This window comes from Aristolochia californica, unplaced genomic scaffold, assembly GCF_029961685.1.
Source record: "Aristolochia californica isolate CCGP_79_NKW_82.1479 unplaced genomic scaffold, dmAriCali1.0.hap1 SCAF_1, whole genome shotgun sequence".
In the NCBI taxonomy this organism is placed as follows: domain Eukaryota; kingdom Viridiplantae; phylum Streptophyta; class Magnoliopsida; order Piperales; family Aristolochiaceae; genus Aristolochia; species Aristolochia californica.
Genome location: NW_027181770.1, coordinates 58,041,628 through 58,058,381, shown reverse-complemented (window position 1 = coordinate 58,058,381; position 16,754 = coordinate 58,041,628). Strand labels below are relative to the sequence as shown.

The 16,754-nt window shown below is 37.6% G+C and overlaps 4 protein-coding genes across 5 annotated transcripts; 2 read left to right on the top strand and 2 right to left on the bottom strand.

Moving 5' to 3' along the window:
- Nucleotides 1–949: 949 nt before the first annotated feature.
- Nucleotides 950–1,552, bottom strand: LOC137963132 (uncharacterized). Its single transcript, XM_068810307.1, has one exon. The coding sequence runs from the start codon at nt 1,373–1,375 to the stop codon at nt 1,166–1,168; it is 210 nt and encodes a 69-aa protein (XP_068666408.1). The 5' UTR covers nt 1,376–1,552; the 3' UTR covers nt 950–1,165.
- A 595-nt stretch (nt 1,553–2,147) lies between these two features.
- Nucleotides 2,148–3,306, top strand: LOC137963124 (uncharacterized). The gene has a single exon (XM_068810304.1). It carries the CDS (start codon nt 2,661–2,663, stop codon nt 2,868–2,870), a length of 210 nt encoding a protein of 69 aa, XP_068666405.1. The 5' UTR covers nt 2,148–2,660; the 3' UTR covers nt 2,871–3,306.
- Nucleotides 3,307–3,839: 533 nt separating this feature from the next.
- On the top strand, nt 3,840–8,323 carry LOC137963117 (succinate dehydrogenase subunit 5, mitochondrial-like). 2 transcript variants are annotated; one of them, XM_068810296.1, is made up of 5 exons: nt 3,840–4,130; nt 4,332–4,441; nt 6,772–7,088; nt 7,551–7,736; nt 7,995–8,323. In XM_068810296.1, the coding sequence occupies exons 1-5, from the start codon at nt 4,048–4,050 to the stop codon at nt 8,052–8,054; spliced, it is 756 nt and encodes a 251-aa protein (XP_068666397.1). In that variant the 5' UTR covers nt 3,840–4,047; the 3' UTR covers nt 8,055–8,323. The 2 variants fall into 2 exon arrangements, with proteins under 2 accessions (XP_068666397.1, XP_068666399.1); XM_068810298.1 differs by having other exon boundaries at nt 3,846–4,130; nt 4,335–4,441.
- Nucleotides 8,324–8,869: 546 nt separating this feature from the next.
- Nucleotides 8,870–12,549, bottom strand: LOC137963113 (uncharacterized). The gene is made up of 2 exons (XM_068810292.1): nt 11,783–12,549; nt 8,870–9,048 (listed from the first exon to the last, which is right to left on the bottom strand). The coding sequence occupies exons 1-2, from the start codon at nt 12,147–12,149 to the stop codon at nt 9,017–9,019; spliced, it is 399 nt and encodes a 132-aa protein (XP_068666393.1). The 5' UTR covers nt 12,150–12,549; the 3' UTR covers nt 8,870–9,016.
- Between the last annotated feature and the right edge of the window lie 4,205 nt (nt 12,550–16,754).

The following is a 16,754-nucleotide window of genomic DNA, read 5'->3' as shown; positions in this document are numbered from 1 at the left end:
ATACATGGTGGAATTCGATCATGGAATTCATTGATTACATTCTAAATGTATTTTCTTATGGTAATTAGTTTTATTCAAGGATTTGTTAGATTACAAGGTCCAGATGGTTCAGAATAGGGGTTACATGGGTGACATGGAACTGAGCCAAACTCGAATTTGTTTATGTTTGGCCTAAAATTAGAATCCACTTTGAGCTTTAACGTACATTTAAAATTATAAAAATAAATAAATTACAAAAACTAAATAAAGGGAATATTATGATGAACTTAGTACCATTGAACTACAAGTGCAAGTTATCGTAAAAAAAATCTAAGACTTTACAATAGAACATACTAAAATAAAATAACCAGCTTAATAAACCTAAATGAACGCACAAAAATACCTCTATTAGTGTTTATTTTATTAACAAACAATAACATTAGATATTGAGAGACCCAAAAAGTTTGAACTATCGATCGTCTTTGAAGTTTGAGGTAAATAAGAATAATTATCAACCAACTAAAAAAGGAATTAATGAGAACAATTAAAATAAATGATATTTTTGTAAAAAAATTATGCTAACGAATTAACTCACGAGTTAACAAGCTGAACTTGAAAAATGTCGCCAGTTATACTTAATGAACCTTATTTAGCTTTTTGTGGAGCCGAATTTGAACGATTTTGTGAACCGATTTGGCTAGGTGTTACTCCTAGTTCAGAAGATCAAATTTCTAATGGGGCCAAAGTTTTTGCTTTGCCCTCACCCAGTAGGCATACCGATACTGGAGAGGATAGGCTTTCCCATCCTCGCCTTCTATTTAATATTGATGTTTTTAAAATATCAAATGAGGAGAAACTTTTTATAGTTCTTGGTGTTAAAAATCTATTTAATTAGTATGCATAAATTGTACTAATCAAGTATTGTAGGTTACATAAACTACTCTTTAAACTTGACCTAAAACTTCTCCTGATAAAAATCAATCCTAGCAAATGAAAATAACATAGACCACAACTCCCTTTCAGACGGAACAAATGAAACCTCCAATACCCAAACGAAGACTCGAGTTGAAGCCTCTGGGGGAAATGGTATGAGATCCCAGAAGTTGCACAGAAGACTACATACTCAACAATCAAAACAACAAAGCCAACCAAAAGAAAAGTAAAGAGACCCGAGAAGCAGTAAAGATCAGCTCGTCTCTATATGAACACCAATGGCAATGACCAAGATGGTGAAGATACCGAAGAAGATTATGGAGTGGACTAGAATGGATAATCCGCTGGTGCCCATGTTCCCAAATTCTACGCATCTCATTCTTCCCGGCATCTGGAACAAGAGCCCCGGCGACAGCAGGATGAATAGAACGACTGCAATGACCACCGGACCCCAGTCAGTCATCTTCTCCCACTGATATCTCTCTCTCTCTCTCGAAGGCACTCTCTGGCTTAGCTTCTTACCGGGATTCAAATTTAGAAACGACTGCTTCGGAAGACAGAGCAGAAGGCTTTGGAGATAATGGTATTTATGGATTGAGCTAATGCACAAAAGGATACCAAACTTAAAGATGAGGAAGACAAAGGCGTCATGGGGTGTGGCTACTTTTGTAGCGATAAAAACATATGCTTTTTGTTACTTTATTTTAAAATCCTCCACTGAGATGAATCATCTTCTTGCACAACCAACTGGCAAATATCTTGGCCCTGTTAGAATCCATGAAAGAGAAGTAGACAAATTTTCATGGAAAGAAAACAGAAAGCAAAACGCAGCTCTTTTCATGTATCTGCAGATGTACTACCATGTTTAAAGGAGGTAGGGAAGCTTGAGGTAGGTGGCACTGAGATAAAGGTGGAGTAAGAAATTGGTTCGCGCGGATATACAGTCTTTCGGAAATCAAAGAGAAGTATGATTGCATTAAAAAAGCACATTGATCACGTATCTGATCGTGACTCCTACATTACCGACTCGACTTCTCATGAGTGGGGTTGTCTAAGAAGGTACTGGTTTTTTTGGGGGTATTTTGTCAAACCAGTAGAGTGCATTGCCTAACACTGCAACAGCAGTTCTTTACTTCCCATCCAAGTAAAGAAAACAATGAATCAAATATATGTGGAAAATACAGATTCAAACATAGAGAAGAAAGCAAAAGGATCATCAGGAAAATTGAAATAAAAACCGAATTGAAAAAAAGGCTAGTTTGAGAATATTTCTGGAACTGTTTGTCACCTAAAAGCTTCTGTCATCAGACGGTTGTGATTCCAACTGGGATTCAGTGTTGAAGGGCAGCGCCATTAACAATAAAACATTACGTTTGGTACTCCATCCTTGCCCGACATCTGAGGCCAAATTCCGATGCTTCCTTGGTGTGGAAGTTTAGATGTTTATTCGAGTGGTTCAAAGTTGAAAGCAGAGTTGAACGTGGTGTAGAGGGCCGTCCCCGTCGGAATCCAGATCTCAGAAACAGCACGACACTCCAGAAAAGGCATAAATGCCAAAAACAGTAAAACGCGAAGCGGAATAGCGACCGCCGGCCTTACCGATGCTCCTCTTTTGTCGTATTCCTCGCGCTCCTCCGTTCCCTTCTTAAACTTGTGCTCCTTCCGTACCTTCGTTTGCCCCAATTTTCACCTTGGTTTTTCCCCTCTTCTTCGCGTCGTCTCGGCTTTATCAACAGAGAGAAGCGACAATGGCGGACTGGGGGCCGGTGGTTATCGCGTTGGTGCTCTTCGTGCTGCTGACGCCGGGACTGCTGTTTCAGCTGCCTGGGAAGAGCAGAGTAGTGGAGTTCAACAACTTCCAGACGAGCGGCATCTCCATCCTGGTCCATGCGATCATCTACTTCGGTTTGATCACCATCTTCCTCATCGCTATCGGCGTCCACATCTACACCGGATAACAGCCAAGCCTTCACGCGGCTCGATGCTTCCTGATCTGAATCAGCTCGAAGAGTGTAATGTGTAGATGTTGTCTGTTACTACTTTTGCTACACGATTCGTGATTTTGCTTCTTGTAATATCATTTGGAAAGAAAAAAGTTTACTTTTGCTTTTCTAGGGTAGAAAGTAGAAATCTCTCTTTGTTTTGATGGTTTAGCCATTGATGAACTTTAATCTCCGACGGTGTTCTCAAAAGGCGATCGGAGAAGGCATTTGAAACTAGGGTTTTCAGTATACGCAAAACTCAGCTCAGAGTAATGGGTAGCGTTGGGAGTGAAGGGAACTCAGCGGGACCATCAAAGCAGTCCTGCCTCGCGCCTATCCTCTCTACCTAGAAATCATGATTGAGCCAATTGTTTATTTTTATTATTATTATTTACATCCTTTGGACCGAGAACAGAATGAAATGACGATGAAGTGGTCAATTTGACATGGATCTGACTAAGCTGTGAATCGAACGACCTGCGGGGGCATATATGATTAGGATTATATGCGGAGAAACAAAGTGTATGTAAAATCGTTTTGGAGTATCATTCAACCTTTCATATACCAGTAAAATCATATAAAGGATAAATAATTTTTTTGAAAAAGTACGACAATGATAGAGCATCTTTAAATCTAATGAACAATTAAATCTTTATGGCATAGTTTTATGCTGGAAATTTTTTCTTCTAATCGCTGTCCCCCCCTCTAATTTCTGCTTGTAATTGGGCACTCTTCGGTTCTCATGGATTCTGGACTTGTCATTTCCACAAAAATGCCAACCCTGTAAGACTCTGTTGATTATATTCGAAGAACATGTACAAAATCTGGTTTGGAAGGGAATGAAGTGAAGAATGCTCTGTGAAGAGCAGCTAGAGCAATTCTTATAACTGATACATCCAATACGTCCCATCTGCCCGATAGCGCATCGGAGTACCTAATACGTGTCGGTTTCCGAGGACGCATACCCCTGATGGAGAGGACTACGTAGGGTCCCATAGCGGTAAACTGCATAAAAGGTTGCTGCGAGTCCTGTCACCTGTACCAAATTGCATACTCCACCCTTTTTCTAGTTTCAGCAGATTTGCAGCTCTTCCGTTTTCTCTTTATTTCGAAGCCCAGTCGCGAGAGATAGGAGGAGAGAGAGACAGACGAGATGGCCTGGCGAGCGCTATCCAGGAATCGGAATGGCCTCCATTCTTTCTACTCTAAGTCAACCACCTCCACTGCTCTTACTCGGTATGTCATCCCAAAGCTGTTCGATTTTCTCTTTCCTTTTGAGGTCAATTCCCATCTTTTTGTTCTATTAATTTTTGTGGGTTTTGAAGATTCATTTCAGGGAGGGAAAGGGTATATTTTGCTCATATGGTTTCTGTATTTAGCGATGAGAAAAATCTTTTGTCCATTTATCTTATGCCACTATTGTTTTTGTCATTCAAGCAGGGAATTTACCTCGAGGACTAATGGAGGCTTTAAAGCTCTACATCCCTATTTTTCTGAATTTCTTCGACAGTTCAGTGGATTTGCATCTCGAGCTTCGGCTAGATATGGTAGGGGTTCTTCATCTACTTCAATTGGCTCTTGTCAAAGTCATGGTTGGGAGGTTCTTTGCCACTTGTCTTTAATCCTGCAGCATACTATTACTGAATTATGAATCCCCTGTTTCGTTTACTTGTGCACATCTTTAAGAGTTTACTGGGATTATTAGTGATCTTCAGTTGGTTGAAATCTGATCACTGGGTAAACTTTTCTGATTCCGATTTCAACCCTCGATGCTCTTCTCCTATTAGTTTTGAGAAGATGTGCTCAAAAAGATCATAATTTCATGATTTTTTTGTTCAACTTCAAGGGTAATCAATTAAAGACAAAAATCAAAGAATGGTTGAGAGATGTCTTTGAGAGTGTAAAGAGGAAGAAAACAGATCTTGCTTCATAAACTCTCTCTCTTGACACTGTTGAGGAATACCATCCTCATTTAGAGGAGAAATTTGCGCAAGGGGCCTTGCACAAGCCCTCCCTTGACTCCTTGATTGGTTTATGGTATAGTTCTGTGCTGGCAATTTCTTGTGGAGAACTATTGTGCTCAACCTCTCCTGGGTGTCTCTGGATTCCTCCATTGGTGCATAAGCCCTCTTTCTTCTCAGTAAATTTCAAACATTTATTTCCTCTATGCCCTTTGATAAGGCACCACGACTTGACAGTTTTCTTGCTAACTTCTACAAGGTCGAATTTTTGTGACAAGATATCTTTGATCTCTTGGATGACTCTACTACAAGAGCATCAACTTCAACAAGATGAAAGCTTCTTTCGTTAATCTTATCCGTAACGAAGAAGGCACAAATTATTCAAGACCGAGAAGCCTCATATTGAGCTCTTATTAACTATTGCCAAGGACTTAGCCAAAAAATCAAATCTTGTACTATTTCTTTGCTTTCTTCCTCCTCATTAATAGTTTTGAGCGTGGCTTGTTCAAGAGCATTAGGGGGCTTCACTTTATGTTGTTGGTGAAGCATTTGGAGCCATATTCTGTGTAATTCAATTAAATTGTTTGGCTTTCCTTTCCTAGCTCTTTTTTTTTTTTTCAAGATTGTTTTTCTCAAATTTGCCAGTCCTGCTATTTGTTTTGTGATGGGGATGTCAAACAAATTACAAGGTGGTCAATTCTTAATTGTTTTCTGTCAATTTTAGGCTAGTATTATTGAGGATATGTCCTGTCATTGGCTGTTAAACAGTCTTCCCTTCAAATTCCTTTGTAGATTAACTAAATCTCCTTCAAAAAGAGATATTTGAGAAGCGCTTACTAACTTCGCAAGTAAACTTCTTCTGGTGTGTTGGTTAGGCAACCCTTATCAAATCTACCTTGGGCAGGCATGCAATTCACATCCTCTCCTTTCTGCCATGTTTGAGTTCCACACAAACTGTATTGAGACTATTGAATGAAAGTTTATTTGGAGGAAACCGGAGAGCTTCCCCTTCTTTTTAGTTCCTTTTAGTCAACTGGATGATCTATTAAGTTTGTATGTGTGTCTATTTAGTTCCCTAGAGCAGGCGGTGCCGTGGGCAAATTAAGTATAGTATGTTGACAATATGTTGAGGAAGTTAAGCATTATAAAGATAGTATGTGGAGGAAATGGATTGCTCTTAAGCATACATATAGAATGAAAATATTTGGCTTCCTCTTGACACTTTTCCCACCTCTGCATGTAGCCTCTTGAAATCAGATGCAATTTAAAAGCGATCTTTGAGCATGATTTCAGTTCGATGGTTGAGTTTGCAGGTTGATTAAATTCATCACTTCTAGTAACGAAACCATCCAGCATTCCCCTTTCTACCAATTTTGATGTTCAAAGGAAAACTTAGCTCCAAATGCCTCTCTTTTCTTAGGACTTCAAGACATGAAATCAAGCATGTATCTAGATAAACACATGGATTTTAGTGGTGATCATGATCAAATTACTTTTAAGTACATGTGCTTGCAGATGGTACCCCCTGGGATGACCAATCTTACACATTCAAATACATTTTTGTTATTCTTTGAAATCCTTTTTGTCAATGGTGTATGGAAAAGGAGCAAATTACCGAGTAGAGACAGAATAAAATAAAAGTCTAGTATGAAATTTAAGTAACATGCAAGAGCAGCTAACAGTTTATGGTGAGTAATCATCATCCAAAGCACACACTTTTCACTAGTTTATCTGGGTTCATGTTAGTTCTAGAGTATTTAATATTTATGCTGTTCCTTTCTATCTCTCTCTCTCTCTCTCTCAATCTGCCTGTCTATCTGTCTTTCAATCAATTTATCTATCTATATAATTGTATATCTAAAATTGTATCGTACCATTTCACTCATGCTCTCTCCCTCCCCATGTTTTTTGAACAGTCTTGGATTGCCAGCTTCCTTCTGTAGCAAGCATTAGAACTAGGAGGCTATTCAGTGCAGATGTTAGCACCTTGCCTTCCATTACTGACCCTGAGATAAAAGCAGTTTTCAAGGATTTAATGGCTGCAAGCTGGGATGAGCTCCCTCATGCTGTCATTAAGGATGCTGAAAAGGCATTCTCAAAAAATACAGAGGATAAGGCTGGCCAGGAGGCTTTGAAAAACGTGCTTCGTGCAGCTGAAGCTGTTGAACATTTTTCTGGAATCTTGGTTTCTCTGAGAATGGAGCTTGATGATAGCATAGGGCTAAGTGGTGAGGTAAGTGGATTTATTACCATCCTGTTGCTACAGTATTAGTTATGAAGCAAAGGGCTTTAATGCTTTTATATTCAAGGAGTTATATGGTCTATACCATTAATCAAGTCACTATATTGGAAGATCTGTTGGAGCAAGGTTGCCTCAACTGCAGACGTTGTGCCACCTGGACAACTTATTATCTGTTGGGTTTGGTCAAGTGAAGGTTAAAATTTTTATTTAGCATGCATTATTCCATGAATCTATTATTTGTTCTCCCTAGAGGAGTTTCCTTAATGATGAGTACACTGATAATCCAGTTATTGCAAATTTAATTTAGAGGAAACCTGGAAATTCATATGTAACTGTTCACCAATATTTGTGTGTATATTAAAGTTATATTAGTTGGACCATTTGCACCTTGTATCAATTGATTGTGAACTTAAATGGTTATATCAAACATTGTTCATTTGGTTTATTTTTCAGAATGTGGGACCCATGACTAAGGACCTTCAAGATGCTCTTGCTGCAGCATACAGTCGCTACTCAGCCTATTTGGATGCATTTGGCCCTGATGAAACATATCTGAGAAAGAAAGTTGAAACAGAGTTGGGAACAAAGATGATTCAGATAAAGTTGAGATGTGGTGGCCTTGGTTCTGAATGGGGAAAGGTAAAATCATGATCTGTGTGAAGATATTACATAAATGCTAACTGTACCTGATTTTAAGGCTTGTTATAAAGATACCCGCTTATTATGTATGATTGAAATTCTCTGCTACAGCCGTGACACTCTGGATAGAGCTTGTAAAGTAATTGGTCTTTCATAAATAGCTACTGGAAGTTTGAATTGTCTTCATTTTGATTTGTAAATTGTTGAAAGATGGACAGAAATACTCCAATACTGTTTCACTTTTTTGCTGTTTTGCAGGTCACTGTTCTTGGAACCTCTGGGCTTTCTGGGTCATATGTGGAACACAGAGCTCCATGAGAATGTGAGGCAGCCAAAGCTTTGTCAGTGCTGTTGTGATTGCAACTGGTGGAGGCATTGGCCATTTAGCCTCCGGGATCCCGGAAAAACATGGTTTCTAATAATTTACTTTCACTGTGTTGTATTCTGACCAAAGAACATTTGGGAATGAATAGCAGTTGTTTTTTGCAGGGCAATAAGATCAAAATATGAGGCAACAGAGTGACGACCTTCCTTTCCTATTTGTAACTTTTTCGTTATGTGGAATAAATTTCTGAATGGGTTGTGAATTGCATTCTTAAAAGAGGTGGGCATATGTGGGCTCTTTCAAGATTTCTCAGCGTTGAGAGCGTGATTCAACATTCTAAGTGGGATGATAAGGTCGAAGATGGAATAGACACATCATTGAATATTTTCTTTTTTTCTTTTGGTAAGCCGTAATTTTTAGAACTTTATGCATACGAATTTGCGATCAAACCAATGGCGACAAGTGGGAGTCTTGAAGCTCCAAGTGGTGGTATTCTTTTCTCTTCAAAAGCCAAATAAAGAAGTGATAATAACGAATCTAACTGAACCAACGTTTCATTGACAATGTAAAGTTCTATTCAAGTCACCCCAGAATCGGAGATTTTGCTGTACATGGTGAAAGCCTGCATGGAACAGTGGGTTGCAGTTGGTCGTATATTACGCTGCAGAGATTTCTCTTCCTTTTTCAAGAAGTATTGAAATGACAAGATCGAAAATCGAAACCCCCCCCCCCCCAAAAAAAAAAAAAAAAATTCTTCAACTAATCTAGACGTGAACCGATTCCGATTCCGATTCCACACAAGAATACAAAAAGGAAAGCATAATAAAGCCCATTCATCAAGTTTTATGATGTTCTATTACTTGGACTGGGTCGCAGCTGATCATTCAGAGAGACCGAGGTAGAATCTTCACAAGAAAGACAGTCTATATTTATCCACTTGTTGGCTGGTTCATATCTACAGGATTGGGAGTTTTGACAGAAACTGGCCTGCAGGTAGACACGGGAGAAGAAATGAGAATGCTTCAAACAGAAAAATGTTCACTTTATGTTATCGACAACAAATCTCTGTTTTGCAGTTCGTAGAGATAGAAGTACACTGAAATTTAAGAAATAAAACAATATACTTTTCAAGCAGAAGAGATTAAACGAGTTTTAATTGGCATTAATCACATGACCCCACTCGTAAAGTACCATTAATCACATGAAATAAATAGTAATGTAAAGCCTCATCCCCACATGGTTAGGATGGATGGCATAAACAATTTCATGGTTCAAGTAAATAGGGAAAAGCATTGTTGCTCCTGTAAGCATCATTGATTTAAGTGAACTTCATCCTCATGTTTTGCATTCTTAAAGAGACCTCTTGTGGTTGGAAAAGGTAGAAATAGCTGAAAGATCAAATGAACCAAAGAGGCAGATGAGGAGAATGAGAACAACGATGCAAGTCAGATGAACTTAATCTGGAAGACTACACACTACAGAAGATGAACTTCTAGTTCAGTAAAACGTGTTGCCTTCCCAAGTATTACATACATCTAAAAGCAGTTCTTCATGTCTGCCATCTACACTGGTTTGCTATAATTGATAAATGCAATGCAGAGAAACAACTTCAGACTCTCTATTGTTATCCAAGTAAACACCTTGGTCAGGAGTCATCTCAAACAACAACATAGACGAAAGACGAAAATATGCGAAACTCAACATCTCAAACCCCATTTTATGAGCTTCTGTCAAGCAGGTAACGAAATAGAAGGAAGATAAAGGTCTCTCAAAACTACAGAACACTTTTTCGAAATCTATTGCCCCTTTCACAAAGCCTTCAAATGTTAAATAGCTTCTATGGTCACTCCATTTGTCTTTCCTGTTCTAATTTTTGACAAAGATAAAACATTGGCTGCCAACCTGACTCAAAAACTCATCCTTGACCTAGGTTTGGCACCAGCAGTCAGTAAGATGGGCATTCTATTTGATAGGAGGAATAAGAGAAATAGAGGAAGACAGAAAAAGTACATTGATAAAAAAAATGACGGAATAAACGAAAGAAATCTAGCAATCGAGATATCAAATGCCAAAGCAGAATGGAGGAGGATTCATGCAGCCAAGCCCCTACAAACTTGGGATCAGGCAATGATGATAATCACCATGACTTTTTTTCTAAAGTAAATTTTATGATCTCTCTAAGGTTACTCATCTTGATAACCTATTCACTAAGCCATCATTCAAAGAGACTACAATTGTATCCTGCAGTTAGTGAGAATGGTATTCAGCTGTTGGTAAACCTTCTTGAATGTCGGGTTAGCTACTCTCTCTCTCTCTCTCTCTCTCTCTCTCTCTCCCTCTCCCTCCCTCCCTCTCTCCCTCTCTCCCTCCCCCTCTCTCCCTCTCTCCCTCCCCCTCTCTTCCTCTCTCCCTCTCTTCCTCTCTCCTTCCCTCTCCCTCTCCCTCTCCCTCTCCTTCACCCTCTCCTTCTCCCTCCCTCTCCTTCTCCCTCTCCCTCCCCCCTCTCTCCCCCTCTCTCCCCCTCTCCCCCTCTCCCCCTCTCCCCCTCTCCCCCTCTCTCTCTCCCACTCTTTCTCCCTCTCTCTCCAAGTGGCCATAATCTAAACTGGTAAAGATCCAGTCCACAAACAATTACATGAGAAAAAGAACGAAAAAATTAAATGGATGAAAGAGGTGAGAGAAGACAGGAAGAGAAGTAAAATAACAATTGAGCTATCATATAAGAGAGTTTGGGAGAGATTGGAGAAGGACCCATGCATCCAGCCCCAACTTACATGGTATGAGGCAACAGTGATAATTCACAATGATCATCTCCCTAAAAAACAGAACTTCCTAATGATGAATTAAAAGTTATCTTGGACATTTATAATTTCATCATTTCAAAAAATTAAAATATCATCCAGGATATTGCAACATCTACAGGAAATGCTTTAATGGAAGATCAACCAAGATGCCTAGAAATGAAACAGCATACATGGGCCACCTGCTCATCAAATTGATGCATTTTTTTGCACGGGTAACATGTGGATCCAATCGTTTAATCTTAGGAGAACTGGTGATATAAATTTCCTTGAATGAACCGCAAGTTGGCATTATTTTCCATAACCCTGTTACTCCTCTCAACTGTCTTCTTTCTACATATAAAGAAAAGTGCAACTCAGGTTGAGTCATACAAGTCTCTGCCATCCTACTCCAGCCCATCTGACTCACCATAACATGTGCCTTTTAACAGAACAAATGAACGGAAGTAGCAGCTATAATTCTAGCAATTTCACCGAGGAACTAACCATATATAAATCAAAACTATGAACACCGACGACAGTTTCAAACATCAACACATCTCAGGATACAACTTTCAATTATGCCATAAGTACCTCTTACTCAACCAAATCATTACACAGACATGTAGCTTATACCAGATATCACAACAGGCAGACTATCACGATTCCATCATTCCTGAGGATCGGACTTAGATCTCCCGACGTGGTTTAGAAATCATAATCAATATAAACATAGAAATCATTCCCAAAAATAAAAATAAAACACTGAACAGAGCGGACAGAAAACACAGCATGTTGACAGTAAAAAGCAAAGCACTTCGGATCAACGAATAATAGAATGAAATGAAATTTAGAACCAAGAAATCACCAGCTCAAACCTTATGTGCAAAAGAAAATTGATCAGAACGCCAACCTAGTTATGAAAGTTAACAAGAAATTACCCTGCATTTCCTTCCTAGCCGGTCGATGCGTCGGCGACGGATTCCCTAACAACAAGGTCCGCCCCAAACACGATAGATTTGAGACCAATCCAACCAGATAAAAGACCATAACCATTCCCAGGACCCAGGGCATCAAAATGAACCCAATCACGAACGTCACCGATCCACACAACATCAACGCCAGGGACACGCCGAGAAGCAGCGAGGCGAATCCTGCCGGAGAAACCTCCATCCGTCTCGACGAAGACACCGACATGGACGACGCGGATGTCGAATAAGGTATAGGAAGCGGCGGAGGGCGGAGGATGCTGAGAAGAAGAGCGCAGAGCTCGTAGAACACCCTGGATTGCTGATCTTGACCCCTCATCTCAGCAAGAAGAAAACCAAACCAAACAAAAAACCCCAGAAAAAAAAAAAAACTAACCCACGAAACAATCCCAATCCCAATTCCAATTCTGTGAGGGCATGAAGTCAGCAAAAAACGGAAGGGGGAATCCCAATAGCAAGCGGCAAACCGTTCCGAAACCGGTTTGTAGTTTTACAAGATCGATGCGATCGGATAAACTCGTTTTTTCTCTCAATCTGCTTGTCCTTTACAAGAGGAGAGGAAGTAGGATATGATTGGAAGCGTTGTCTGTACGTAAGATTGCAGAGGCAAGGCGAGTCGGAAAAAGATAAAGCGTTGTAGCAAAAGTATGAAATGCTGACGAAAGAGAAGGATTGACTCGACCCTTTCTCGAATGTGGATAAATTATTGTAAGCTCAGTATTTTTTCTTTCTGAAAATCGGGAGATATATCCGTTTATATCAGACTTTCCGGAGACACCGAGTAGTGTATAAGACGCGTGTACAGCACTTGCTAGTTGGGCAACAGGGGTTTTCCCACCATTCTCATCGTTGGCCCAGGGAGTTTGGTGACCGGATTTGGTGCGGGTAAGGCTGACTCACCTTAAATGGAAGAATTGAGTCTCATTCTGATTTGAATTGACTCAATGGAAATTCCCAACTGGTTTAGTTAAAAATTTGATCGATTCTATCCAGCTTTTAAGGCCACTCTAAAATTTGTAATATTTACTTGGGTGACTATTCCTTGATGGTAAGTTTCATAGGGTAGAATTTATTGGAGGATTGATGTGATTTGAATTGTTCCAATAGGAAATAATAGGGAAATTAAAGTGAGAGAGAGACCTCAAACACAAGAACATTGATGGAAGATATTTTATTTTTGGTTAAGAAAATAATTGATGGGTATCCCTTGGATATTATTAATGGAGGATTTGGAGAGAGAGCTGTTTCATCAATAATTAAGTGGGGGCAGGCGAGTCCGCTACCTAATTCCCTTCGGTCATCATCTTTCAGCATCAATCAATTCATTTGAAATTTCTGGTCTTCGACCCAGAAATGGATAGTCCATTTGGTACCAAATTAATAAAGTTATTGTTGTTTCGCTGTTGGTCAGCCGATGAGGTTTGGTGGGTGGTGGGTAGGGTTGGCATATAGCCCAGCCCGAACCTGCCTGCCTATGTTTGAATCGAATTTAATTTAAATATTTCGAGTCAAATCTCGTCTCGAGCTTAAAATTGTTATCGAGCTCGAGTCCAAAAATTTTAACCAAATTCAAGCCGAGCTCGAGCTTCTATAAATATTTAAAACTTTTTAAAAAATATATATAAAATAAATTATATATAAAATTATGCATATATTTTATATAAAATTGGGTATGACCTCTACATAAAATTGGATATAACCTATATATATAATATATGTATAAGATTGGGCATGACCTCTACTTAAAATTAAGCATAATCTATGTATATAATACTTATATAAAATTTGGCATGACCTCTACTTAAAATTGGGCATAATCTATATACATAATACCTGCATAAACACTCTATGAAATTGTCTATACATTCAATAAACACTCCATGAAATTGTTTATACACTCCATACACTCCATAAAATAGTCTAAATATTCCATACACTACATAACATTATGAATAAACTCCATACAATAATCAAATACAACAAAATTAAATGAAATATCACTATCAATTTACAATAACCCAAATAAAAACTATAAATCCTTTAAATAAAATCCTATTACTATTAGAGACTTACTAGAAAATTACAATAAACATTTTAAATTTTTCTTAGGAAAGTTAAATGAACCTCTTATTACCTTTTCAAAGGAAATAAATAAAAATTAATAATTAATCTAACATATAATTATACTTATTGATAAATTTTTAATCAAATAATATGTCAAATACAAAATTGCTATGAAAATTGCCTCATGCTAAAAGGATTATATCATTAACTATCAAATACTTATTCAAAATTTTTCTATACGGTTTTCTAATCCATCTTGGCAAGAAAATATTACTTCGAAAATTATATGATTTTTTAACAAGAATTTATAATTAGAAAAATATTTTCAAAAAACATGATGCACTAATTGTCCCTATATTTCTACTAAAAATATCTTTTCAACATTTATTTAAAAAAACCACTAATAGTCTCTAGACCATATTTCTACTAAAATATCTTTTCAATTTCTTCAAAATCCATGAGGAAGGGACAAAGAGTTTTTTTTCCTTGTTTATGATCTCGCACGTAGGGGTGGCTTCGAATAAATTATATATAAAATTATGCATACATTTAAAAAAATAATGATAGGGGAGGTTTAGGATTGAATTTCAATAATGGATTAAAATGCACTAATATTAATCATTTTTAATCCAATTGTTGTTGAGCTTGTAATCTGGCCATAAATTTACTATGGCCTCCTTAGTGCCCCTAGATGAAAATTTATATTCTAGGAAAAACTAGAAATATTTTCCTATGATACATATTCCCAAAAAAAACATTAAATAAAATCCTATTACTATTAGTGACTTATTAGAAAATTACAAGAAATATTTTAAAATTTTCTTAGGAAAGTTAAATGGACCTTTTATTGCCTCTCATAGAGAAATAAAATAAAATTAATAATCAATCTAATATATTATTATACTTATCGATACATTTTTAATCAAATAAAATGTCAAAAACAAAATTGTAATGAAAATTGCTTCATGTTAAAAGTATTACAGCATCAACTGTTAAACACTTATTCAAAAAATTTCTATACAGTTTTCTACCCCATCTTGGTAGGAAAATTATACTTAGAAAATTATATGATTTTTAATAAGAATTTTTAATTAGAAAAATATTTAAAAAAAACATGAGACACTAATAGTTCATATAAATTTATTTTTATAAAATATATTTTTAATTTTTTTCAAGAGCTATGAGGAAGGAGAATTTAAGGAAAAAGTTTTTTTTTTTTTTTTACTTGACAATCTCGCACGTGCGAGATCATCTTCGCACGAGGGGGGGGGGGGGGGGAGATTATTTCTCCCCTGAACTTACTGGTTCAGGTTTTTCATCGAGAGTCGAGATGACGTGGAGGGAAGGGGGTTATGATGGCGGGGAGGACCTGTCATTGGGGATGACGGCTGCGACGGAAGCCGTGGTGACGACGGAAACAAAGGCGACGACGAGAAGAGGAAAAATCGGAGGAAGAGATCAAATGGACAACCACAGAGGCGGCCGACGAGCAGTTGTCGACGGCGGTAGAGGCGGCGACAACAGCCGACGGGATGGGCTCAACGGTGACGAGGGGAGGAAAAATTTTCCCCCCCCTCGCTCTCGCTCCCGCTCTCGACCCGATACCGATCCCGACTTACTAACCGAACCTGGCTTCGGTCGAGCTCGGCTCGTTAAGGTAAATGAGTCGATTTCAGAGTTCAAGCTCGGCTCGAGCTCGATTGATAATGAATCGAACCGAGCCGAACTCGAGCCGGCTCGGTTCGAATCCACCCTTAGTGGTGGGCGGTGGCCGTAAGTAGGGGTGGCATCGAGCCGAGCCGAGCCTGAACCTGCCTATGTTCGAGTCGAGCTTGATTTAAATATTTCGAGCCGAGCTTCGAGCCGAGCCGAGCTTCGAGCCGAGCCTCGTCTCGAGCCTAAAATTGTTATCGAGCTCAAGCCCAACGAGTTCGAGCCGAGCTCGAGCCTCAACATACATTTCAAACTTTTCAAAAAATATATATCGAATAAAATGTATATAAAATTATGCATACATTTTATATAAAATTGGGCATGACCTCGACATAAAATTGGGCATAACTTATATATATATAATATGTGTATAAGATTGAGCATAACCTCTACTTAAAATTGAGTATAATCTATATATATAATACTTGTATAAAATTCGGCATGACCTTTACTTAAAATTGGGCATAATCAATATACATAATACCTGCATAAACACTCCATAAACACTCCATAAAATTGTTTATACATTCCATAAACACTTCATGAAATTGTTTATACACTCCATAAAATAATCTAAACACTCCATACACTGCATAACATTATAAATAAACTCCATACAATAATCAAACACAACAAAATTAAATAAAATATCACTATCAATTTACAATCACCCAAATAAAAACTATAAATTCTTTAAATAAAATCATATTACTATTACATACTTACTAGAAAATTACAAGAAATATTTTAAATTTTTCTTAGGAAAATTAAATGGACCTCTTATTGCCTTTTCTAAGGAAATAAATAAAAATTAATAATTAATCTAATATATTATTATACTTATCGATAAAATTTTAATCACATAAAATGTCAAACACAAAATTACTATGAAAATTGCCTCATGCTCAAAGTATTATATCATCAACTGTCAAATACTTATTCAAAATTTTTCTATATGATTTTCTAAACCATCTTGGCAAGAAAATCTTACTTGAAAAATTATAGGATTTTTTAAAAAGAATTTATAATTAGAAAAATATTTTGAAAAAATACGAGGCACTAATGGTCCCTATATTTCTATTAAAAATGTTTTTTCAACATTTATTGAAAAAACTAGTCTCTAGAAACGTATTTCTACTAAAATATC